This window comes from Dipodomys merriami, unplaced genomic scaffold (assembly GCF_024711535.1).
Source record: "Dipodomys merriami isolate MVZ:Mamm:240054 unplaced genomic scaffold, mDipMer1.0.p SCAF_25, whole genome shotgun sequence".
Taxonomy (NCBI): Eukaryota; Metazoa; Chordata; class Mammalia; order Rodentia; family Heteromyidae; genus Dipodomys; species Dipodomys merriami.
In genome coordinates, this window is record NW_027203937.1 from 14,266,442 (window position 1) to 14,292,779 (window position 26,338).

At 54.1% G+C, this 26,338-nt stretch overlaps 1 protein-coding gene across 1 annotated transcript in view; it reads right to left on the reverse strand.

The window, feature by feature from the left end:
* The window catches only part of Myo7a (myosin VIIA), an 80,021-nt gene that overhangs the window by 25,115 nt on the left and 28,568 nt on the right, over positions 1-26,338 (reverse strand). Inside the window, exons 9-26 of the mRNA XM_070034949.1 lie at positions 25,642-25,795; positions 24,841-24,917; positions 24,175-24,294; positions 22,666-22,808; positions 21,459-21,669; positions 20,689-20,824; positions 17,988-18,094; positions 11,547-11,684; positions 9,700-9,858; positions 9,308-9,400; positions 7,207-7,301; positions 6,521-6,605; positions 5,940-6,158; positions 5,434-5,541; positions 4,285-4,494; positions 3,847-4,050; positions 2,335-2,511; positions 1,811-1,900 (exon numbers count right to left, since the gene is read on the reverse strand). Of these exons, the coding sequence (XP_069891050.1) occupies positions 1,811-1,900; positions 2,335-2,511; positions 3,847-4,050; positions 4,285-4,494; positions 5,434-5,541; positions 5,940-6,158; positions 6,521-6,605; positions 7,207-7,301; positions 9,308-9,400; positions 9,700-9,858; positions 11,547-11,684; positions 17,988-18,094; positions 20,689-20,824; positions 21,459-21,669; positions 22,666-22,808; positions 24,175-24,294; positions 24,841-24,917; positions 25,642-25,795 (2,526 nt within the window). The remainder of the gene's footprint in view (positions 1-1,810; positions 1,901-2,334; positions 2,512-3,846; positions 4,051-4,284; positions 4,495-5,433; positions 5,542-5,939; positions 6,159-6,520; positions 6,606-7,206; positions 7,302-9,307; positions 9,401-9,699; positions 9,859-11,546; positions 11,685-17,987; positions 18,095-20,688; positions 20,825-21,458; positions 21,670-22,665; positions 22,809-24,174; positions 24,295-24,840; positions 24,918-25,641; positions 25,796-26,338) is intronic.

The window sequence follows — 26,338 nt, forward strand, 5'->3', positions numbered from 1 at the left end:
TCCAGGTGTCCCCTCTCTGGCCACTGCAGTGGCTCTGTGTCCTGTTGGGGCCAGTGAGGGAGAAGCACGCATGGCAGGCACAGAGAGCTATGGAAGACCCTGGCATCAGCTGGGCACCCCAGCTGCCACCTCACCATTCCAGGGAGTGGGTGTTTTCTTGCCTGGCCCCTTGGACACCCAGCACTGGGCTAGGATCCAAACCCAAGCCCACAGGACTGCAAGACTGGACTTGTGTCTCAGTTGGGGGCTGGACAAGGGCAAAAGCAAGGCAGGAGTCTCTGACTGCAGTTGCTGGGCGGGGGGGGGGGGGGACTTCCTGTTGGAGGAGTTAAACAGGCATGGAAGGTAGAGGAGAAATCTCAGGTGTGTATAAGCATATGGCTGTGGGGGAGGGGCTGGCCCCTGACCCCTTTCCCCCTTCTAGATTAGACAGCCCCAGGACACAGGTGCAGGACAGCTCAGAAGGCAGACGACTGATGAAAAAGCTCAAAGCAGTCATAGGCTGAGATGGAGTCTCACAAACTTCTCTCCCACAGGCTGGCCTTAAATTGTAATGCTCTGGTCTCTGCCTCTCCAAAAATTAGAATTATAGGCTTGAGCCACTGCACTCAGCTGGCATCTCCAATTTTAAGTCTACATTAAGGCAACAGCTGCCTATTCATTTTTCTTCCTTCCCTTCCTTCCTTTCCTTTCCCTTCCCTTCCCTCCCTCCCTCCTCTCTTTCTCTCTTTCTCTCCTTCCTTCCTTCCTTCTTTTCTTTATTTCTTTTTCTTTCTTTCTTTCTTCCTTTCCTTTCCTTTTGCCAAGGGCTTGAACTCAGGGCCTGGGCACTGTCCTTGAGCCTCTCTGTACTCAAGGCTAGCACTCTACCACATGAGCCACAGTGCTACTTCCAGCTTTTTCTGTATATGTGGTACTGAGGCTTCATGCATGCTAGGCAAGCACTCTACCACTAAGCCACATTCCCAGCCCCTGCTGATTCGTTTTCTTTGTCTGAAGATATGAAGCTGGTCTGAGCTGGTTAGTCATTAATTCAGCAAGTAAGTGCCAGTCACGTGCCTAGTATTTGTATACCAAGTCACACAGCAAGGATAAGATACCACAACCTGTCTCTAAAGAGCTTCTCACTATCTTCTGGGGAGAGTGGCATATAAATACATGACACGTTTACTAGGCTTTTACAAGAGAGGCTCAAAGTTCACCCTTAGCTACGCTTACTACTCATTATAAATATGCGTCCAAATTAGGTACATTCTTAATTTTACAGGATGTTAGTTTTTTGTCCTAGAGGGATCAAATTCTTTGTATATGTGTTCTCACTTGGCATTCTCACTCAAGGCTGAGGCTCTGCCACTTGAGCCGGGTTTCTATATCTGACAGTTTGCTGATTAACTGGAGAGAAGAATCTTAGATTTGTCTGCCTAGACTGGCTTTGAATCTTGATTCTCAGATCTCAGCCTCCTGAGTAGCTAGGGTTATTAGGCGTGAGCCCCTATCCCCCAGCCTTGATCAAATTCTTAACATTGATTTGGACAAAGCTGCCATGAAAGTGTGAACAGTCCTTGAACCAAACACCATCATGCAGACCTTTTTACCACAAGCTGCTCAGGCCCCTTTGGGGCTGGTTCCCTGCCCTGGGAAGGCCCCCAGCCTGGCCCAGCTTCCTGTCTTCCCAGGCACCCCCTCCCTGTCCTGCAGGTAGCAGGGACAGGTAGCAGCCACTCCTGCTCCGGAGTCCCTAGCTCCACCATGCTTGAGTCTGGCCACCCGAGGCCCCACTAAGAGCTGCCAGGCCCCTGTACGCTCTCACCTCCTCTGTGAGCTTGGACTTTTTCTTCAAGGTCAAGTGTACCAGCTTGTGCCTTATGCTGCTCTTCTTCTGCCCCTCAGGAAGCTGGGTCTGCAGAACCAACAGGGCCAAGGAAAGTGAGTGAGTAAGAAAGCAGCGCAAGACCACCAGATGGCAGAGCTGTGCCCTGCGATCACCTCACCTCCACACGAAGGCTTCAAGGCACGCGCCACACTGCCACCCCCACCCCTTGCCCCTCATTCCACCTGATGGGAAAAAGAGACAGGAAATCCTAGTGATCTGCCCCTGGGCCCCTGGTACAGGGCTGCAGGAGATGATGCCAGGGACAAAGCCAGTCTGCCCCGGGGTGGTCAGCTATGGTCAGAACTTTCACACATTTGTTTCCATGAGTGGGCAGGGAAGGGTCAGGTACAGGATATGGGACAGAGTAGTCATGGTGTGCTCTTTTGGCTGAGGACCCCAAGGCTCCATATGCCATACAGCCTTCCCCACTGACCTCAGATGAGGGGACATGGGACCCTCACCTCGCCCTCCCCCTGCAGGGCCTGCAGTTCCCTCTTGTATGTCTTCTTGCCCAGGGTCTCATAAATCTTGGTCATCACAGGGATCTTCTCGCTGCCATCGCTCATGGCTGTGTGGTACTTGGGCTCCGGGAGGTCCCCCATGAAGCGGAGGATGGTAATCCAGACTGCCAGTGCCGCCTGAGGGTGGGGTGCACACATCAGAAAGCCAATGAACGTGGCCAGGGGCTGGCAGCTCACTCCTGGAATCCTAGCTACTCAGGAGGCTGAGATAGGAGGATCACAGTTTGAGGCCAGCTCAGGGAAAGAGTGTGGGTAATACTTTTAAACACCAATTAACTGACAAAAAGCTGGAAATAATGGTGTAGCTCAAGTGGTAGAGCACTAGCTTTGAATGGAAAAGCTAAGAGACAGTGCCTAGGCCCTGAATTCAAAGCCCCAGTAACGACGGAAGGAAGGAAGGAAGGAAGGAAGGAAGGAAGGAAGGAAGGAAGGAAGGAAGGAAGGAAGGGAGGAAGGAAGGGAGGGAGGGAGGGAGGGAGGGAGGGAGGGAGGGAGGGAGGGAGGGAGGGAGGGAGGGAGGGGGAAGAGAAAAGAAAAGGGTGGAAAGAAAGAGTGGGGGAGAAGGGGAGAAAGAGGAAGAGGAAAAGAAAGGAAAGAAAGAAAAAGAAAGGAAGGAAGGAAGGAAGGAAGGAAGGAAGGAAGGAAGGAAAGAAGGAAGGAAGAAAGGAAGGAAAGAAAGGAAGGAAGGAAGGAAAAGAAATGAAGGAAAGAAGAAGGAAAGAAGGAAGGAAAGAAGGGAAGGAAGGAAGGAAGGGGAAGGGAGGGAGGGAGGGAGGGAAGGAGGGAGGGAGGGAAAGGGAAGAGAAAAGAAAAGGGTGGAAAGAAAGAGTGGGGAGAAGGTGAGAAAGAGGAAGAGGAAAAGAAAGGAAAGAAAGAAAAAGAAAGGAAGGAAGGAAGGAAGGAAGGGAAGGAAAGAAAGGAAGAAAAGAAGAAAGGAAGGACGGAAGGAAGGAAGGAAGGATGGAAGGAAGGAAGGAAGGAAGGAAAGGAAGGAAAGGAAGGAAGGAAGGAAGAAAGGAAGGAAGGAAGGAAGGGAAGGAAAGAAAGGAAGAAAAGAAAGGAAGAAAAGAAGGAAGGAAGGAAGGAAGGAAAGGAAGAAAGGAAGAAAAGAAAGGAAGAAAAGAAGGAAGGAAGGAAGGAAGGAAAGGAAGAAAGGAAGGAAGGAAAGAAAAAGAAAGAAAGAAAGAAAGAAAGAAAGAAAGAAAGAAAGAGAGAGAGAAAAAGAGAAAGAAAGAAAGAAAGAAAGAAAAAGAGAAAGAGAAAGAAAGAAAGCCAGCCAGAGTAGAGGGCATTCCTAAGCCACAGGATTAGCCTGGGCTGTCTGGCCATCAGCTGGGGGCTGGCTGAAGACTAGTTAGACTCGGTTCCTGTCCACCAGGGCCACCACCCAAGACAGCACTTGCAGCCCCAGCGTGCCCCTGCTAGCAGTAACCCAGAATCAGGCATGCCCACCAGCTGGTCGCCCTCGTCATCATGGAAGAGCAGTGGCTGTTTGAGGGGCCGCCGGGTGTAGGAGTGTGTGGTTGTCCCCTGGAAGTAGGTGGCTGCGAACTTTGCGAATTTGTACTCAGAGAGGTCCTCTTCGTCCTCGTCTGGCAGGGGCAGGGCCGCGTCCACATCCTCCTCTACCATCTCCCTCCGCCCTCGCTCCAGGTCCTGAGAGACACAGATGGGTTCCTTGCCAACCCGCCCTGTCCTGTCCTTGCCAGTGGCAAGTCCAAGGCCACATGGCAGGCAGGGACTGGTGAGGGTCCGGAACCTACAGGTGGTGACCCACTCATTATGGCTGCCCTCTGCTCATGGGGGCTGCTGAGCTTTGATGCGGGGAGGGGCTATCACACAGAAAAAGAGGGGAACCTTTCCTGGAACCTCTGCCCCCCAATTTGGTACCTCAAAGCCGCTGGGAGCCTGGCCCTCCTGGCCTGGTAGGCCACCTGAAGTCCCCAGGAAGCCAAACATTTTGTCCACCATGTCCGAGTGGTTGATGGGCTCATGGCGAGCCCGCTCCATCTGTTCTAGAAGCTCCTTCTTCCGCCGAGCCTCTTCCTTCTCCTTCAGCTCCCGCTCTGCATCCTCTCGGGCCAATTGAGCCAGACGCTCCTGAAGTTGGGGTGATGCAGAGGAGATGGGGTTGGAAGAACTCTCCTTGCGCTTCCTCAGCTGGGCCCCCCGCTTAGCCCAGTCATCACTGACCGCTGGGCCCCAGGAGACAAGCCCAGACAGTCACCCTGCCCGTCCCCCAGGGCTCAGCTGGGAATACCTCCCCCCAGGCTACCTGCTTTGTACCCCAAGTCCCACCGCAAGGGGCCGAGGCTTTCATACCATCGCTGCCCAATAGAAATGGAACGTGATCCACATGTGCGAAAGCCACAGTTGTCAAAGAAGTGAAATCAATGATGTTGTTAACTCGTATTTCCCAACTATTACCCTGCCATGTAACCGGTATTATAAATCAAAATAACCCTGAGGGATCTTAATAGCCTTTCTTTCCCAGTGTGTTCAGAGTGTTCTGCTGTGTGCTTCACGCAGCCATCGCTCAGATGTGCCACGCTGCCCTGCTCCACAGCATTTACAGGTGCTGGTCCCACACTGGACCACATGGGCGTGGGCCCTTTTCCCACCTGGTGGTACTGGGGTCTCACACTTGCTAGGCGGGTGACTTACTGCTTGAGTCACATCCCTGGCCCTTTCTGGCTTTAGATATTTTTTTTTCAGGTAAGGTCTTGTACTTTATTTTGCCCTGGCCAGTCTAGGACCTTGATCCTCCTTTCTATGGTCTCCTGAGTAGCTGGGATGAAAGGTGCACATCACCACTCCTGGCCTCCCGTCAGTCTTTGGTTCTGGGTGTCATCTCCAGCGAGGAAGGTGCTGTGGAGCACAGGCCCTCTTTGGAGTCGCCGCCTCTGTCCCTTTGCCTAGCTGAGGGAGAGCTTAGCTGACGTGGCTGAGGAAGCCAAGAAAAGGGACACCTCCTGCTCCTAGTTGAAGGGAAGAAGCTTGCATCAGGTGGTGCAGGAGCAACTTGGGTTCTTGGCTCACTTGGTGCTTGCGCTCTGCCTCCTCCTTGGCCTTCTTGGCGCTCATCTCCTTCCGGAGCTTCTCTTCCTCTGCCAGCCGCATCTTCTCCGCCTCCAGGCGCCGCCGGTACTGAGGATGGGGCAGCCGCATGGACATGGGCATGATTGTCACCAGGAGTCCCACAGTTCTACCCCCTCCCCCACTTTGCCAGGAAACAGGCAGCAGGACTGTTCTCCAGGTCACATGCAGGTAGAGGCAGTATGGATCCCAAAGCCAGGCCAGGTGTGCCTCTCTTCCCAAAGATCCAGAGGGTTCCTGGGACCCCAGCCCTGCCCGTGGCTGGGAGGGTAGAAACTGAGGTCTGGTCCCAGTTGTGTGTGTGTTTTTCACAGAGAAGGCACAGCCAAAGGTTCCCCCTAGGCCTTGGCACTCTCAGCCAGCCCCTGAGGGTGCCAAGGAATCCACTGTCCTGAAGCAGCACACACATCAGAAAGCAGCCTTCCTTCCCAGGGCTCAGGGGCCCTCACCTCAGCCCGGAGGCGCCGGTGCAGCCTGCGGGCGATCATGCCTCTGGCATAGGCCTGCACCGTGATCACAGCCCAGAGGCGGTGGCGGAAGGCCTTGCGGACCAGGTAGGCTCGGCAGCGGGCCTGGAACTCGATGATGCGCCGGCGAGCCAGGCGATACTGCAGGTGCAGCTTCCGGGAGCGCTGCAGGGCCTGCAGCCTCAGGAACCCCATCCGCATCTGCAAGGACATCCCCCCCCCCCGGGCTTAGAACACATGCCCAGCCCATGCTTGGTGTGCAGCCTCCACTCCCGGACGAGACCCTCCCCACCAACGTATGCCCCCGTGTCCACTCAGATGCACATCCCCTGTAGTCAAGTTGGCCTCTCCTTGGGGGAAGTTTCCTACGGGGAGACCTGGAGATAGGGCCCTAGCCTTAAATCACTCCTTCCTGTGCACCTGCCGGGCCCAAGTCCAGGCTGCAGCCAGGGGCTCCCCTGGACTTTGGTTGGTTAGGACGGCTGCCCAGGGCAGCCAAGTCCTGTTGCTAAGGCAACTCTGTGGGGTTCAAAGGCCTGGCAGAGCAGCCAGGGGAGACTCACCAGCTCACAGTTCCTCCTGCAGTTGTGGCCCCGCCAGTACCTCTGGATCAACGTGGCGGCATTCTTCAGCTTCAGGAAGTTGGACCTGAAACGGCAGTAGCGATGGTGGCTTCCAGAGCAGAGAGCCGGAGCCCACAGCCAGCCGGGGCATGAGGCGGGAAGCCTGCCCGAATCAGGACAGCATGCTGAGCCCCAGTTCTGTGACCTCCTGGCTGTGTGACCCCAGGGCAAGACAGAGGCCTGTCTTTGTCTCAACATCTCCATCTGGGAAATGAGTAGAAAAGGAGGGGAGGGGGGGCGTGTGAACTGCAAAAGGGGCGGGTAGTGGACTTTTGTGGAGCCGGAATCATGTTCTAGAATTGGCCTTGCCCCTTGTGAATGGCTACAAGCCACACATGTCCTTTAGGCCAAATCTAAGACACGGTTGTAATTTATAAAAGCTCAGGCTTCATCTCTGGGGAATTCCATCAGCATCTGAGATGAGGGTGTCACATGTGCACAGGGGACCGTGTACGGTGTACTTGCTGGGGCTGTATCAACCACATATGTGACTCTTGTTTGCATCATCACCTGTGCTTGGCACCTACATGCTTGTTTCTCGGCGTGCATCCCAAGTGCAAGTTTCCTTCTGGTGTTCACATGGGAACAGGGAGGTGAGCTGTGTGTGCATGCATGTACACACATACCTGTCTTTGAACCCCCGGATGACCTTTTGGAGGAGGATGACTCTGTCGGTGATGGCCTTGTCCCGCTCCACCTCCAACAGCATGTCATGGTGATCCTGAAAGGCAGAGTTCTTAAGCGGCACCCAGCATCTCCAGGCTCATTGGCTCAGCCTTTCTCCCTTTCCTCAGAGCCCAGGACTAGGGCTCATCGGGGGGCCCCCATTGGCTCCCGGCTCTGCTCAGGGCCATGCAGTGGCTTTCCACAACTACCAGGACTTGTGAGTATTTTCCAGAGGCCCGGATGGGACCAGTGGAGCCAGGAGCACCTCATTTTACTGGATGGAGTGGCGCGCGCGCGCGCGCACACACACACACACACACACACACACACACACACACACACTCTCTCTCTCTCTCTCTCTCTCTCTCTCTCTCCCTCTCTCCCTCTCTCCCTCTCTCCCTCTCTCCCTCCTCCCTCTCTCTCTCCCTCTCTCTCTCTCTCTCTCTCTCTCTCTCTCTCTCTCTCTCTCTCTCTCTCTCTCTTCCCTGATGATTGCTATCTCTGCACAGGCCCCTGCTGTGAGACATCCTTGGGACCCCAGCCAGCCACTCTCATTTCTCTCTGGAATCATGGCAGCAGATTGCTCGCCAGGCGACTCCTGGCATCTGTCACTCCCTCTCGGATCCTCCTCACATGTAGATGGATCCTCCAAAACATGGATGTGACCAGGCCCCTTGGGCGACGTTGCCCTGGTCCTCTATGATCCAGTCCTGTTAGCACCTCCAGCCTTTTCTCTTCCTCATCCTGGACCCACCTCACTCTAATAGAATGATATCTTACTTATTCATTTGGTAAAACTGAGTGTGCTGGCTTTGTGCTAGGTGCTGGGATAGTGCCCCATGGACCAGGCAGGCATGGCCCTGCCTTTCAGTTAGTGAGTCTCATAGGGGTTCAACATATCCTTCAAATAGTCACAGACACACTGCATGTGGCAAAGAGGAACTGCCCAGCCAAGACATTGGCAATGGATGACTGAATGTATGCACAGATAAATGCTGGTGGGACCTGCCATTTCTGAAGAATCCAGAGGGCTACAGATGGGGACAAACTGATGTCCCCCTAAGCCCACTGGCAATTCTTTCCAGGTCCCTCTGCCCACATAGACTAGGCATTTTGTTCATCACAGGCCAAAAGGCTCCCCTCCCTGCTGCCCAGATGCCTGGCCTTGGTCACTTGCTTTTTCTCTATGAAACAGGCACACAACTTCCTACTCCCTGGGCGTGCTGGGAGGACTCCGTGCCATCATGGAGAAAGGGTCCCCCTGGATCTGGCACACAGAACATGCCCCTCAGGCTATAGCCATGGGATTCACGGGAGGTGGGGGGAGCGGTCAAGACACTTGTCCAGTGAGGAAATGAGTACTCTGGGGTTATGGGGAATGATGCAATGCCCAAGAGGAATTAGACTAGACTAGACTCTAGAGTCCCTCTGGTTGAAAGCTGGTTCCTCCCTTCCTTTCCCCAGCTGTCCTGTCCCCCAGACCCCACCTCCAGACAGAAGCAGGGCCTGGCCTGTCACCCAGGACAGCCAGGAACCTAGCCCAGCAGAAATGGAAGTGGGGAAGCACAAGCTGTCTCTGCTGCGGCTCTCCAGGGCTGTGACTCTCCAGAGCCCAGCTTTCTGCCCCCTCAGCTGCGGTGCTCAGGGTTGCTCCAACTGAGTCACAGAGGTGGGTGACACACTGGTGACCACAGCCAGGGTGAACCCTTCTGGGCAGGAAATCCTAAGAAATGACCTATGACACCACTCTAGGCCACCCTGGGCCTGTCCTGTTTCATGAGCAGAAACAAGAGGCAGAAATGGTCAGTGACTTGCTCAAAGTCCCAAGGGATGACATCCAGAGAGTGAGGATTGGGGCCAGGCCTTTCTGCTATGGCAGGGAGCCCAGCCCTGGCCTTCCACTTCTAAACTCAGGTCAGAGCTCTGATCTGGTGGTCTCAAATGCCAGCTTCCCATCTCCTCCCACACAGGCAGCCCTAGCCCAGCCCTGTCGCCCTTCGTAGGGCATCTTTAGACCATGATGGAGGCCACAGCCCCACAGGCAGCTGTGGCTCTGCTCACCTTCAAAAAGATCTTGGTTTTGCCAATCTGCCAGTCATCGTGTGTGCCCAGCACGGCCTCAGCCATGCGCTGGCATGTTCCTCGGAGATCATCCTGGGGAGGGACAAGGAAATGAAGGGGCATCCTCACCAGTAGGAAGGCTCTTCCCAGGCCTGGAAGTCAGGGCTGTCCTCCTAGCTCTACCACTGGCTTGCTGTGTGACTCCTGTGGGGTCCTGCCTCCTGGAAACCTATTTCCTCCTTAGCTGATAGAATGATAGCCACACCACAGCAACAAAGCCCTCTGATGTGTCCCACTGCTCTGCCATCTCTCCACCCAGCTGGGCTGAAGCGGCCAAGAGGATGTCAAGCCACGCCCCCTCCTCCACCGCCTGTCCACCTGAGGCCTTGTACCTGCTTGTAGGCTGGCTTCACACCGGGCAGCAGCACGCGGTAACGCTCCACGAATTCCACAAAGCTGTAGCGGATGGGATAACCAGCCCGGCGGATCCGGATGGTCTCCATCATGCCTGAGTACCGCAGCTGGCGCACGCACAGGTGCCGGTCAAACAGCTGCCAGGTGCAAAGGGGGCGAAGGCATCAAGGTGTGGCTCCTGCTGAGAGGCTGCCCCTCCACTGTACTTGACCAACCCCAGATTGAGGTCCAGAAAGGCCAAGGCCATATAGTCCATGGGGAGCAACTCCAGGGAGCAGCCCGGGTCTGCAAATCAAACCCACTCAGCAGCACAGAGCAAGAACCTTGAATTGGGGTTGCCACGTGCTGTGGGAACACAGGGAGATGTGGGTCTGTGTTCTTTGGGAAACCCAGAGGGGCCTTTGGGGAGGAGGTGGTCACTAACAGAAGGTATTGTAAGGCTGGGGGTGGTGACCACGTACAAGAGCATGGAAGCTTGAAAGCACAATGCCTGCCAGGGACTGGAAGGGACAAGGAAAGGCTAGTCAAGGCCACGGTTCTGCTGTGGGGGTAGTGGTGTTCTACCTAACCCCAGGACTGTGCTGGACATGGCAGCATTGCAGGATGGTGGTTATACAAAAGAGTGCCTTAGGGAAGAGGAATGGTTTGTTTGTTTTTAATTTTGTACCAGGCTGCAGGGCAAGGCCAGTGTCAGGATTCAGAGAGAGAGAGAGAGAGAGAGAGAGAGAGAGAGAGAAGGTAGGTACTGTGGTGGGACTTGGAGGCCCAGGCTTAGGAGTCGGAGCCTCATCCTGGGAATGATAGAATCAGGAACTGGGGAAAACTGGATCCGCTTTGCTTTGAGAATCAAAGCAATAGATCACTGCAGCGGGAGGGGGGAGGGGGAGGCAGAAGATGGGGGAGGATGAGGAGGCTGCTAACATGATCCAGATCACAAACACTGAGGGCTGGACTGCAAGAAGATTCTTCCAGGGCGGGTATTTTAGAGTGAGGCATCAGGGACAGAGGTCCTGGCCTCTGTCCTGAGCCCTTTACCTCACAAACCCCTGAAGACCTGAGTCCCAAAGGGGTCAGGGCTCACCCACACTGGGAAATGACTTCCTGGCAGGGACAGTGTGTGCCGACACTTGACTTCCGCAGCCTGTTTCCTCTTTCACTGGGCCACTTTCTCTGGCCTTCCTTCCTTCCCTCCCTCCCCAGATCCTAAGGCCCAGCTTCCCCTGAGCAGAGCTCTCCCCTCCTCTGGGTAAACAATACCTCCGGGATTTGTGCTATAAAAATAAAAGGGGGCTGCCAGAGAGCAGCCTGCAGATTTGGACCCTTCATTCTCTTGGGGACCCTCATTCAAACCTGGACAATGATACAGATTATTTGCAGAAGCTAGACAAGGTTGTGCTGGGCACACAAACAGGGCCCAAGGAATGTTATTTGCAAGAGTCCAAAGTAGAAGGTCTGAGAGGAATCCAGGAGGCTTCCTGGAGGAGTAGAATAGACATGAGGAAAGGAACAGGGTTGTCAAAGGAGCAAGAGACACAAGGCCATTTGCTGATGTCCCACAGATTGCAGAGAGTGTGCCCAGAATATGGGCATGGTGACCCCCTTTCCATTTAAGAGTAAACTAAGTCACGTAATAAGCCACTCTAACAGGTGCCCAGCTTGGAAGTAGCAGAGTCAGGAATGAACTCCATCCCCTCCCTTCCCCCCACCCCCCACCTACTCTGATGCACCTGTGCCCCTGGCCTTGTTGCTGCCAATCCTCCACAAAATTTAACATGACCCTCCCAGCCCATGTTGACCAGCCTCCCCTGCCCCCCAAAACACTCACCATGGGCTTCTTGAACTCATTGGGTTTGATGCAGCGCACAAAGAAGGGCTGGCAGGCACCCAGTGTCCGCATCAGCAGCTCCAGAGACCGCTTAAACTGGCTGCTGAGTGTGGGCGATCGCTTCCTGGTCTCGGCGCCCTGGGGGGACGGACAGACTGCAATGGGAGGGGCTGTGCCTGCCCCTCCACCCTCCAGAAGTGGCTGGGAGGGAAGGAAGGACAGCACCAGGGAGGCTCAGCAGGATGGGGGCCTGAGGACAGCAAGCCCTCCTCCCACAGCATCTGGACTGGCGCTCAGACCACAGGTGGCCCCCTCGCAGTACCTCCAAAGGCGCACTGTCTCTCCCTGTAGCTCATCCTCTCTTGATCGCCTCGGAACCAGAATTCTACAATCCTAAATTCAAACCTTGGCCCACACTGCCTGGCTATGGGGCCTCAGATCACTAAATAGCAAGGAACCTCAGTTTCCTTAAGTGACAGTAATAGTATCTGCTGGGGTGGTGAAGAGGGTCAGAGGTCAGGCTGTTTCAATAAACTGCAAGTATGATCAAAGTATATTACATGCATATATGAAAACATCACAGTAAAGAGTCCTAGTCTGTATAATATATGCCTTTTGTTTTGGTGCCCATCCTGGGGCTTGAACTCGGGGCCTGGGTGCTGCTCCTGAAGTTTTTTGCTCAAGGCTAGCACTCTACCACTTGAACCACAGCTCCATGTTTGGCTTTTTTGTAGTTATCTAGCGATAAGAGTCCCATGGGCTTTCTTGCCTGGGCTGGCTTTGAACCCAGATCCTCAGATGTCAGCCTCCTGAGTAGTTGGGATTACAGTCACTTGCTGGCCTAACGTTTTTTTAAACCAGCACCTACCCTCTGAATGGCCCGACAGGTGGGGAGGGACCCCAGCCGGTCACCAACCCTACTTGTGGGATTAGTGGGTCTGAGGAATCCTGAGAAAGCCCACAGTAAGTTCCCCTAAACCCTGGAGCTCAAGGGTTCTCTTCTTTCATTCACACCCAGATGAGCCAATTAGCAACACCTCTGCAACTCCCTGTCCTGTTAGGGCCCCCCAGAATACTGTGAAATGAGAGCAGGGGAGCTGGGGAAGTCCTGAGAGCAAACAAACAGGAAATGAACCTTCTGGCTGGGAGCCAGGGAGCCATGTGTGGCTAGTCCACAGCATTTCCCATTTTTGTTTTCCTGGCGATTTCCATTTGAATGAGACTTTCTCACTAGCGAATTTGATTATTGTTGTAGGCTTGTTAAGTTTCAGCATCATAATTTCACCTTGTATCGGGTAACAGTCAAAGCAGCGGTGCTGATATAGATGTGTGAGGATTTGGAGGGGCACACTAAACTCAGATCACATGCTGTGAGCCCCACTACACAAGAGGAAATGCTTGCAATTCTGAGAATGGTCTAAGATTTTGCCCCGAGTAGCTGGGGTTAGACCTAGATGGGCCAGCAAGAGCACTGATTGGCCTCTCTCTTGGAGAGAGCGCTGTCCAGGTAGGGCAGCTTCAAAGCCCAGCCTGCTTCAAAGCCCTGCTATGAATGCACACACGTGCATGCACGTACACACACATTCCATATACTCAGCATGTATATGCTACACACACATACCACACCGACACACCAGCATACATACCCTTCATTGGTTCTGATCACCTTGGAACTGTCCTATCTGAGCGCCTTCTCCCTACCAGGCTGAGCGTCCCAGGAGGACTGACAGGATCTGCCTTGCTTACCACTGTGCCACCGGGTAAGGGCACCCCAGCCACCAACACCTTACTCAATTGAATTGTTGTGCTGCTTCCTAGTGGCCCATACAGGCTTGCACAAACTCCCCGTCTTCCAGTCATTGAAGCCAAGAATCCAAGTGCTATCCCCAGTGCCTTAGCTCTCAGGGCAGCTAGTCCTTTCCAGAGCCTGACCCTTCTCGCTGCTTCCTTCCCAGTCAGCCTGGCCCAACTCCAAACTGACTTCTCTGTCTCTGACAGTCTCTGTTTCTGTCTGTCTCTCTACTGCAGCAACCTCTAAACTGGTCCCTGTCACCCACACTCCACCAGCTTATATTCTTCCATCCACTCAGTGGTGGGTGAGGCTGGAAAAACAAATCTGTTGGTGGGAGGGGGGAAAGAAGGAGAAAATAAGGGAGCGGGTAACAATGTCTGACAAAAATTGTCTTCATTTCCTTACTTGTGTAACTGTAACTCCTCTGTACATTACCTTTTACAAAGAAGAGGAGGAGGAGGAGGAGGAGGAGGAGGAGGAGGAGGAGGAGGAGGAGGAGGAGGAGGAGGAGGAGGAGGAGGAGGAGGAGGAGGAAGAGGGAAAAATCTGGTCACATCTCTTGAATAGTGGTTCCAGATCCCCTTCAGGGAAAGACAAGGTCCTTAAAGGATACACAATGCCCCACAGAATTTGCCACCCAGGACCTCTCATTTTTACCTTCTTCTAGCCATGCTAGACTGCTGCCATGCCAGGCCCAGATATAAGGGTCCCTCAGCCTCTGCACACACCATCCATCTCCCTGCAGAACTCTTTTCTCAGATGCACGAGTCTTGCTTCCTATCACTTCTCAATAAAGCTTCTCCTAATCCCTACTCAAAATCACATTGCCCACTCCTGAATCTCTCCCTCATCTTTCCCATCTTTTACACCATCCATCATGCCACATGTTGTACTTATTTATAGGCTTATTAAAACCCACCCTTCTGCTAGAACATTTGTCCCTTGAGAGCAGGAATTTCTCTGTTCTATTTTATTTACTACTAGAACAATGTCTGGCATATAATGGGCACACAATGTAGGAGAGGTGGACATTATGAATGAATGAGTGAGTGAATGAATGAATGACAGCTCTAAGGCTGCAGGATCTTCTCTCACATCTGCAGTGATCTAGGTTTCTAACTTGCTTTCATCTCATTGAGGGGAAGGCTGTCTTTCCTGGTATTGGTTTTCTGAGTGAATGTTCCAATGTTCCAAGGAGGAACATTGAAGAGATCAAAAGCCACGCAAAATGGCGTGGTGGAGGGGAAGTGAGGGGAGACACCTGAGCATGAGGCTGGATGACAAGGGCAGGTGAGTCTCCAGCAGGCTGCCTGCATAAGGAATGAGCATATGTCCTGTGGACAAGAGCTCCTAGGACAAGTGACTGGGATTAGACTTTAATCAGGCCTGCTCCAAGGCCAGTGATCTACCTTCCCTGAGGCTCAACAATAGCTGGGGAGTGTGGGCAGGGGTGGTAGGGAGACAGGAGTCCAAGGAAGGGAAAGTAGGGTTGGGGACCTGTGCACAATGGGCAGAGTTCAGGTCTTTGGGGGGGGAGGGGGGAAGGGGAGAGTGGGAGGGGGGATGGGTAGAGGGTGTTGATTCCTGAGAACAGCTGGGACACTGTCACCACCTAGTGGTGATATTCCACATGAACCAAGCGGCTCTCCTGGGTAATCCTGCTCCTGTCACAGCCAAGGCATTTTACTGTCCTGGATAGGAGCTCACAGGCCCGCAGGGCCTTGGAAGCCCGGGTATCTGTGCTCCGTTGTATGTGACTCTGTACTGTGCTGAGACAGAACTGGATTTCGGTCTGTGTTGTGTCTCAAGTTGTCTGACCTTGGCCTCACTGGGCCCTGGGGTTTGTGCTTGGAAAGCTGGGATAATAGTAATTACTCACAGTGCCGAGTGAGGGTCGCTGAGGTAGCTAATGTCAGGGATTAGCGCCTAGCCTGGGCCAGCGGAAGTGCAGCTGAGAGAACCAGTTCCAAATCTGGTCTCTGTTGTATTTTCTTCTTGCTAGTCCTGGGGTTTGAACTCAGGATCTGGGGGCTGTCCCTGAGCCTGAGTCAAGGGGTAGGCTAGTGCTCTACCATTTGAGTCACAGCACCACTTCTGACTTTTTCTGAGTAGTTTATTGGAGACTAGAGTATCATGGACTTTACTGTCCAGGCTGGCTTTGAACCATAATCCTTAGATCTCAGCCTTCTGAGTAGCTAGCATTACAGGGGTGAGCCACCAATGCCTGGCCACTGCTGTATTTTAACTCTGCTGCTGAAACCCCTCAGGAGTGGGGTGATGGTTCTGGAGAATCCAGGGTCCTAAGAGACCCCCCCACGCTGGCCTCAGGGGAAGGAGACTCAGAACAGAGAGTGTCCAGAGGCCCTGGGTACTTCTGGGAGCTTTGGAAAGACGAAAAGAGAAGGAGAGGAAGGGAGGGAGGAAAGGAGGAGAGAGGAGAGAGAGAGGAGAGGGAGGGGAGAGAGAGGAGGAAGAGAGGAGAGAGGGAAGAGAGAGGAAGGAGAGGGAAGAGAGAGGAGGGAGGAAGGGAAGGAGAGGGAGAGAGGAGAGGGGAGAGAGGAGAGAGGGGAGAGAGAGGAGAGAGAGAGAGAAGCAGGCTGGGAAAGGAAGACGCAGCTACCAGAAATATGCCAGGGGAATTAGGGTCAGAGTGGTGGGGCTGGGTAGAGGAGGAAGGGTAGGGAAGGAACAGGAGGAGGAGGAGGAGGAGGAGGAGGAGGAGGAGGAGGAGGAGGGGGAGGAGGAGGGGGAGGAGGAGGGGGAGGAGGGGGAGGAAAAGGGTCATGTATCTGGGCGCCCGTGGCTCAAGCCTGTAATCCTAGCAACTCAGGAGGCTGAGATCTGAGAATTGCCGTTCAAAGCCAGCCCAGGCAGGAAAGTCCGTGAGACTCTTATCTCCAATAAACCACTAGAAAACTGGAAGTGGTGCTGTGGCTCAAGCGGTAGAGCACTCGCCTTGAGCTGAAGTGTGCAGGGATAGCGCCCAAGCCCAGAGTTCAAGTCCCACAACCGACCAAAAAAAAAAGAAAAGGGTCAGAGCCCACAATGATATCTGTCTCTCCAGTGTGACCTACAACATGTAGAACTTGGGAGGGGACCTGCTGGATTCTGGGGTTTCCAGTGCCTAGGTATCCTCTCTCTGAGGTCAGTTGCTGTGTGTATGAGAGTGAGGAACAGAGTGGTCCAGGGACAGAGAAAGGGGACCCCATTTAGAGAGATGTGGCACCCCATTCTGCAGCCAGAGCTTGTGAGCTCTGCGGGGCACTGGCAGAAGAGGGGCCATCAGGAGGCCAAACGTGGGGGACAGAGGAGCTGGGGAGGGACAGAGGAACTGGGGAGGGGCTGAGGAGTGGGGAGGGGAGAGGCATACTATGTGTTGCCAAGGGACACTGGCTCCCTTGGGACCTGTAGGGCCTTGGAGCCACAACCAGAGATGGAGAATCGGGGCACAGGCCTGTGGTGATTTCAGGTCTTAGCACCACATGGGAACGCTGCCACTGAGCCTAGTCCTAACCCCTCTCTGACCTCAGTCTCTTGATTACAAAATGCAGAGGTCACAGGTGCCTGTGCAGCACAGGTCATCAAAGGGCTCCCAAAGTTGGTGGGAGCAGCAGAGCAGGGTGGGTGGCAGAGCAGTCAAAAGACCGGAGTTTGGGACCTCACCCCACCCCTGGTTCACACAACGCCCTGAGCAAGTTCTGCCCCTCTTTTAGGTCTGTTTCCCTCTTTAAGAAACCGAGATGCCTGCAGCGTACACACACACAAAACTCAAAACCCCAAACCAAAACCACTCCAGAAACCACTCCACAAAACACACACACACACACACACACTCAAGAAATAAAAAAGTAAAGGCTAGCCCTCTCCCCAGGCTCCGGCTCCATGGGGCTGTCCCTCCATCCTGCATCCCAGGCTGGGGCTTGTTACCTTCGCAGAGGTGGTTGTCTGGCGGAGAGTGCCGGATGAATAACCACAGAGAAACTACAAGGGGAATCACAGGCAGGTAAGACAGGAGGAAGAACCATGAGTGGGAGGATCAGAAAGCAGGGGCAGAAGCCTCTGAGGAGGGAGGGAGGCCTGTGGGCAGAGACCTGGGCTCCTACCCAGGCACTGAGGGGGTGAGGGCTCTCCCTTCCAGCTGGCTCCTCCATACTCAGGAGGATAACCGGGGACAAAGGGGCACACATGGCCTGCAGGAGGAAAGTCCACTGGACACCAGCCTAGAGCCTCAGAATAGGGGTCCAGAAGTCCTGTTTGGGGGCTATGGGGAGGGAGGAGGGGGGAACAGCACACCCTGTTGGGCAGTGACTGCATGCCACACTGTTCTGTGTCTCCCTTTATGGTAGAGGTCCAGTGGGCACACCCCCATGGCAAACCAAGACCCCTCCAAGCACCATGATCTCTCTCTTGTGGCCCTTCTCTGGGCCTGGCTCCCCAGTAGCACCCCACCCAATCAGTACAAGGACCATGCAGGAGCCTCCTGGAGGCCTTTGCTGGAACTACAACCAAATCCTGTCCCCATTCCATGTGTCGGTGGGGCTCCCCTGACCGACTGGAGCAAGCCCAGACCTAGCTTCTGGAAATGCCTTTCTGGTTCAATGGAGTGCTTCCCTCCCATCCTCCCCCCTCCCAAGCCCATGCATCCTCACCATGGCGACATCAGCCTGGAAGATCTGCTTGATGAACTTGTTCCGGGAGGAGTGGACCAGCTGGATGATGTCCCCATGCAGGGTGTCCCGGTTCTTCTCCAGGAAGCCTGAACATCAGCAAAAAAAACAGTCATACTGGCACCTGGCCATTATGGGCAGGCAGCCCCAAGCCAGACCCAGCCCCCTCCAAGTCTGCAACACCTGAGCCACGAAGACCTTCCATGTTCACCTTATCTGTGTCCCAGTGTGGGACACTGGGGCCAGGAGAAGACAGTATCTTTCCCAAGGGCCCAGAAACAAGGAGGGGCTTTCTTGCCAGCCACACAGGCCTCTGCCAGGCCTGTCCAAGGCAGGGACGGGGGGGGGGGGGAGGGAGGGGGGCTTCTCAGTCTCCAGACTGTGAACTGGAATGACTGAACCATACCAAGCCACCAGAGGTGGCTTTGAACTAAGACATCAAAGCTCAGGCTAAGCAAGCATGTCCCCTGCCTGGAGAGAACACACCTTGGCCTGGCACAGGCCAGCAGTAAGGAACAACTTCACCACCACCTCCAGGCTGGACAGGACATCATGATTTACACAGCACCCTCGGCCCCCTGTAGGGGAGTGAGCAGGGGCTCTTTCCTATTCCATAAGGGAAACATGTTCAGAGAAGCTAGGAGAGTGGCCCCATGCCACACAACAGACATGGCAAGACTAAGCCCCAAGCCCAGGACCCTGATGCCAGTCCAGGGTGGCCCCCTGTACCACACAACCTCGTTACAGCTGCCATTCCAAGGACTAGAGACCCAAATTCGTTAACAAGTTTCTATTAGGGTTGGCCCAGGAGAAGGATGACCTCAGGCTAGAGATGCCCAAGGGGCCATAGTGCTGTGGGGGGGCAGGGCTTGGCTGCCATTGATAGATGACCATGCCTGAGACATGCCCGGGCCATCCACCTGATGAGGGAAGGGGCACGAGCCTCATAGAACTGCTTTGGGGTGGTGACAGAGTGACAGGGCTCTCATTAGAGCCGTGGGCCAGCCTCACTACATGAGCCTAGGACAGTGCTCTTTCTGGGGCTCAGTGTCCTCATCTGTGAGAGAGGAACAATGACACCCAGCACAGTAACAGTGCTTCCTGACACACTTCTGACTCCCGGGACAATTCACAGGGAGTTTCAGCCCTGGTGACTCCTAGCTTTCCTGTTATGAATGACATTGGCCTTAACCCTGAGTAGCAACCTGGAGTCTGATCAGCAGCAGCTCAATGGATTACATCTGCACAGATGCTCACTTGAGGCCAGCCCTTCATCCCAGGGTCAGGGAGAATCAACAAGGCCTTCTGTAGGCTGTGAGAATTCCAAGTGGGACAGGTATAATGCTGCACAACCTGTAATCTAAGCTCTCAGGAAGAAGAGGCAGGAGGATCACAAGACCAAAGGGCTCCTGTGTTACATACAGACTCTGTCTCAAGGAAGAAGGAAGGAAGGGGAAGGAATCTTCACCACTTGTACTTGGCCTTGCTCATTGCTGGAGAGCCAGGTGGGTAATAGAGCTGTTTCCAGGATCAGCCTTACATCTAAGTTGTGTCAAGTTGTGTAAGAACACGAACCTGTTTCCTCATATGTACACGGAGCATTGAGCCCCTCAAAAGGACAGAAAGCAGAACTCCTACAGATTCTGTCCACTCTTCACAGTGGACAAAGCACTTGTCACACTGAACAAAGGGGGCAAACAGCCCAAGTGTCACTAACAGCACATAAACCATGGCAGAGTATTATTCCGCTCTGAAAATGAAGGCAGTTTGCCCACACTATGACATGGATGAGCCTTGAAGACACAATGCAAAGTGAAAGGGAACACAAAAGGACACACACCATTGGATCCCACTTAGAAGAGGTACCTAGAACGACCACACTCACAGAGACAAAGCAGGATAGAGCTGACAGGCTGAGGCTGAGGGAGGGTGAGAGTTATTGATGACCTTGCAGATCTCCTATCTCCTAAGACAAAAGGCTCTGGAGGAGGTGGTGATCATTGACCAAACCTGTAAATGTACTTAGTGCCACTCAAGGGTACACTTAAAATGTAAAATGTCATACAGGTATGCTTTACCACAGTGAGAAACGTATTCTTTAAGCTCAAGTAGTAGAACACTTGCTCTCAAATATGACTGATTCACACACACACATACACACACACATCCTCCCTGGTTCACGCCTGTAATCCTAACTAATCAAGAGGTTGAGATCTGAAGGTTGTGGCCCAAAGACTGCTTGGGGAGAAAAGTCCATGAGGCTTTTATCCGTAACCACCAAAAAGCTGGAAGTGCAGCTGTGGCTCAAGTGACTGAGTGCTAGCCTTGAAGACAAAAACTCAGGGACAATGTTCAGGCCCTGAGTTCAAGCCCCAGGGCCAGGGCGCATGTACGTACATGCATGTACACACACACGTACACACGCACGCACACACGCATACACACGTGCGCGCGCGCGCACGCACACACACACACACACACACACACACACACACACACACACACACACACACACACACACACACACACACACCTCTATGTAAAAGCAATGGAGAGCATGAGCCCCACATTTCCCCAGTCCCCTGTGCCTCCCGCTCTGTCCCCAGGCCCTGGGGTGTTTTCTGGGCCGGAGGGCAGGGAAGGATGGGACACAGTGGACAGCCACCCATTGGCCTGCCAGTACCTTGGGTCTCATAGTAGACAATGCCTGCAAAATGGTTGATGCCAAACTGGGTCTCGTGGCTGTTCTTGGGGGGCACATAGTTGGGGTTGAGTTTGTGCTGAGAGTTCAGTTTATTCAGCATGGTGGTGTCAGTGCCCTGCAGGAGCAGAGGGGCTGCTGCTGACTGCCCTCCCTCTCCCAGCCCTGCTGCCCCTCTGCCCAGGTCTTCACACCCCTCCTTGACCTTTCTCAAGAGCCTCCCACCTGCCCCCCCCCCATCATCCCTTCCACAGGAGCTGGGTCCTCAGTCTCCCATTTGCTAAATGGATAAAGTGGACTTGCACAGTCTGGAGGACACATTCCAGTCTAGAGCATCTCTCTTTCATGATCAAAGTCCCAAGAATAGCCAGGCATGATGACACATGCCTGTAGTTCCAGCTATTTGAAAGGCTAAGGCAGGAGGAGTTCAAGGCCAACCTGGGCAACACAGGAAGACCTCATCACAAGATTACCAGTGCTATCTCTCGCTCCCCAATTCCACTCTAGGATATTCTGTTTCCTGAGCATATACTCTGCACCACACTGTGGGCTTAGATGGGCATTGGGTACAGGACCCCATGGACTGTAGGCAATCTCATGTGCCCCATGAGTATTCTAGAGCTGGCCCAGAGCACCCTGAAAGATGTGTGCCATCATTCCTACTCTTGGGGTGGGGGCGGGAGGGGAAGCTGAGGCTCTGAGTAGGGAAGGGACCCAGCACGCTGCTCAGTGCCTGCCCCCTTTGTGTCCACCTTGGGGAACTTGCTCTCCTCGTCGATGAGGGAGATGATGTTCATGGGCCTGTTGGCGATCATGTCCAGGGCATCCTGGTTGTCGGTGAACTCAATGTGCAGCCAGTCGATGCTCTCCAGGTCGTACTCCTCCTGCTCCAGCTTGAACACGTGTCGCACAAAGAACTGCTGCAGGTGCTCATTGGCGAAGTTGATGCAGAGCTGCTCAAAGCTGGGGACGGGGGGGGGGTGGGGAGGCAGGGAATCGCGGGGTGTGGGGCCAGGGAGAGGTGGTTCATTCAGACCCCTGCCCCACTGAGCGTGCCTGGCCTGGCCTCCATCTGCAATCTGCAGTGTGACTTTGGCCGGGGGGAATCTCATCACAGCTCTGCAGCTGGGTAGGACTGTCAAGTCCAGTCCTTCTAATGGGGCTGGATGTAGAGCCCTAGTCAAGGGAAACTCACCCAAGAAGTCAGAGGAGGGGTGGGCTAGAAGCCAGGGCTCAGGCCCCACGGGGAGGATCAGGGGGCACTAGGGAAGGGAGGAGTCAAGACACTGAGGAGGTGAACCAGAGAGAGATACCAGTGTGTTGCTGAAGGACAGGGCTGACGTGACGTGGCCAGCAGAGCCCCGAATGCTGACCAGCTGAGATATAGACGTAGCCTTGAATTTCAGTGTAGGATGGTTTGGTGGAGGTAGGGGGGTGTCCTATGTCATCCACAGATTAAGAAACTGCTGTGACTTGCCTGGAGTCAGTTAGTGGACCAGACATGGCTAGACTTTATCATATGGCCCTCAAAGACTGGAGGTGGGGGGTGGGGGAGGGGAGAGGAGGGCCCAGGAATTAGCACTTGAGACCGATCCAGGCCTCTACTGTTTCAAGGTGCCCTGTAGCTTGGGAACATTGGGCACAGAAACTGTGGCCACAGAACCTAGACACCAGAGGTACTCCTCAAGGGTCCCAGATGGTATGAAGGCTTCCACATGCATCCGCACATGCACATGTGTACACATGCACACACACACACTCACACACACAAACACACACACACACCCCTGAGCAGGTCTCAGCTGACCCTGGTGAGAGGGAAGGACATAGATGGGGACCTCCAGGATGTCTAAAGCCAACATTGGCATCAGCCAGGCAGAGTGAGTGTGCTTAGAGCCAGATCCATGTGGCTTAAAAGGTGAGAGGTGACATTTCCACCAAGCAGTGCCCACATGGTACCTGTTCACAGCAAAATTCTCAAACCCAAAGATGTCCAGAAGGCCGATGGACCGGCGGGAGTTCTTCACTTCCTGGGAGGGAGGCTTGTAAATTGCCGCATTGATCTTGTCCACGATCCACACAAAGAGCCGTCCGTAGATGCCCTGAAAGGTTACTGATCAGTCATGGGGCCTTCGGGGACAGACTGGGCTCCGACAGCCTTCATGCTGGCTCCTACCCATCTAAGGGACACCACGCTGCAGAACACATGCTTTCCCACTGCCTGCTCCTGCTCCAACAATTCCTATCTACTTCAAAGCGTGCTCAACAACACATGTGCAAAACCTAGCCGGGGATTAAGAAAACATCAACAGGGCTGGGAAGGTGGCTCAGCGGTAGAGTGCTTGCCTTGCATGCCTGAGGACCTGGGTTCGATTCCTCAGCACCACATAAGAAAAAAGAAAAAAGCCGGAAGTGGCGCTGTGGCTCAAGTGGTAGAGCACTAGCCTTGAGCTGAAGAGCTGAGGGACAGCGCCCAGGCCCAGAGTTCAGGCCCCACGACCGGACCACCCCCCCAAAAAAAAATATATATATATATATATAAAAGGAACCAGTCAATGGTGACTCATATCTGGAATCCCAGCTAAAATCTTTGGGATCATGGTTCAAAGCCAGCCTGAGCAGAAGCCCACAAGACCCCTGCTCAATGAACAGCTAGATGTGGCTGTGGGCAGATGCTATCCTAGCTCTCAGGAGGCCCAACACAGGTGTATCACCTTCAGGCACACCTCAAGCAGGAAGCAAGACCCTATCTATCGCAAAAATAACCAGCAGAAAGTAAGGCTGGAGATGTAGCTCAGTGGTTAGAGCACTTGCCTTGCGAGTGAGAGAATGAGTCCTAACCTTAGTACCACTGACAAAATTAATAATACTATCTCCATTTTTGGCACGCTCAATAAAGATGTCAAAATCTATATAAATAAATAAGACCCCTGCTCAGGTATTAGCTGGTCTGAGAGCCTTCGCTGGTGCTACAGGTGAGGAAGAAACAACCTTTGGGCTCCCTCCTCAGTCTCTGTCTTCCCAGCAGCTCTGAAGAGTTCCACAGCCCAGAACCCAGCACAGGATGATACAGGGGGTGGTGAGTAGCAAAGGGACAGAAAAAGGGTGCTGGACTCCTGCCCATGCTGGCCCCTTCTTCTGCAGAGAGACCCAAAAGGGTCCTTGGCTGGGAACAGAGGCACATTAAGTAGGTCAAGTTGAGAGCTGGGGGAACAGAGCAGGGCGGGACCCTGAGGAACTCAGTATTGACCCTGAGGAACTCAGTACTGACCCTGAGGAACTCAGTACTGGCCCTTGTGGGATAGGTGCATACACGGGGCTCTGAGGAGGGCAGATGGATCCCAGATCACAGAGACAGCTAGGTGACGCTGCTGCACTCCAGTCCAATGCAAGTTGGTATGAGGGCCGGCTCTGGGATCACCCAACTCCCAAAGGCAGAGAGCAGGCGGCCACTTTACATCTTCCTACCTTGACGAAGGCATCGCGCACGTCCAGCGCCTGCTCCCGGCTGAGCGGAGTGGACACTGTCTCCCCACGGGTGATGAGGGTGCGGCTAGTCAGGCAGTTCATTAGGTCCGGAGGATTCACCTGGTGCAGATACTCTGGTAGGCAGTTTGCCCACTCCAACCCTGCCTGGCTTGGGGCACATCCTCCAGCTCCACTGAAAATACCATCCTCCCCCAGCCCAACGCCCCGCAATGTCAGAAGCCCCTGGGGTAAGGGGGGGCAGGGCTGCCTGGGACAAGCATTTTTCCAGACAACCCTCCTGCTTCTACCAGCACCATACCAGGACTGGCCCCAACTTCTCTCCAACCCTGGTTATAGCCCAGTGGGCATTTGCGAAGAGACTGATAGACTCAGTGGCCTGACCCATGGACATTGTGCCCTCTATCAATCAGATGTGTAGACAGGCTATGAGGGCAAGAATAACTCACCCAAGGCCCCAAGCCCAGCCCAGGCCGCCCCAGGCACAACTAGACCAAGGCCAGTGGGCCCCAGCCTCGCCCTTGGGGTTTTGCTTCTATGGAACAGCGCTGAGCCCACATGTAATCCTCTCTCCCAGGGGCTCCCAGTAGCCTGGTCCCCACAGGCCAGAACCATCTTTGAGGGTAAGGACAGAAAGCCAGCACTGACCTCGAGCAGGGACGCGGCGGTGGCTAGCGATGGGGAGAAGAGGACCTCGCAGGCATCTAGGTTTTCAAATGTACGGGCTGCCGGCAGCAAGGATGAGAGGTCAGGGGAGAGGTGAGGGAGGGAGCGCAGGCAGTCACGGGAGGACCAGGCCACCTGCCCACCCCCACCGAAGGTGTCGGCACGGCCACTGATTTTCCACGTCAACAGATGTCTACTTCATGTTCTCATGAGAGCCTATGGGACTCGTATGCTAGTGCCTGAGGCCATGTCTGTAGTCTGTAGTCTCAAGCTGCACATACTCACTGGCCCCTGTCCCTCACTCTTTGCCCCAGACTCCCAGAGCTCTTGGCAGCAGCCCTTGCTTCTCCGAGACGGGCTTTGTGAACTGGTCTTCCCCAGGTGTGCCCCACTCTCTCGGGGCCTAGGGATTTTTGTACAACCTCCTTCTTCTGTCCAGGGCATCCTGAAGTCTTCTAAGATGGTGCTTTCTTGAGTGCTGGGATCTCTTATTGAGAGAATTTCCCAAATATCCTTCTCCTACCTAGGACCTCATTCTGGGGCTCAAAGAAGGTAGAAGCCAGTGCTGGCCTCAGAGGACTGCCTCTCACCCTGGTGGATGGTAATGTCACACAAGTAAGCATAGTCCCTTTCTTGACCTGTTTCCTTTCAGATGGCTATGTGGCCACTCACACCTTAGGATGAATTACTTCAAAGAATCGCCCTCTTTTTTAAGACAGGTGATCTTAGAAGAGGTGGGTCTTATAGAGCCCCACGCAACTCCCAATACACCTCATCTCTCACCCTCATACTGCAAGTTGCCCATGTGCAGGATGGCTGCCAGGAGTTTCGAGATCTCCCAGTTCTCCGTGTCCGTGAACATGAGCACCTTCATGGCCGAGCGGATACTGGCATACTCCTGGCTGTCCACCCGGCCCTCGCAGGTTATGCAGTTCCCCTGGGAGGCAGGACAGAAGAGCGGGGACTGGGAAGTCATCAAGGAGGCCAGGGGAGCCCAAGAGATGGCATCTGAGCCACAGGTACCATCTCTTGGGCTACCCTTGAGCTCCAGGCCAGAGGTATCTAAAAATCTCTTGCTTCCCATACCCAGGGCCTACATACCCTTTTTCCTGCATGTGAGAAGAGGAGCTGGGCCACCAAGGCCATCAATGCCAGGCCTCCCCCACCACCCACCTGGCAATCACAGCACCAAGGCTGCACCATGCTCCTGCACCCTGGGGGCTGCCCACTCTCAAGGCATTGACCCTTTGCCAGGCACAGCTTCATATGCATGGAGGGGATGGCAGACAAGGGTTTGGCTCACGCTGTGTATAGGTCTAAGCATGCCAGCTAGTAAGGGAGTATCCAGGAAGGCCTGTCACCCACACCACCCCCCGAAGAGCTGAGGGATAGTACCATCAGTGGCACTGTGGCTCAAGTGGTACAGTGTTAGCCTTGAGCTGAAGAGCTGAGGGACAGTGCCCAAGCCCAGAGTTCAAGC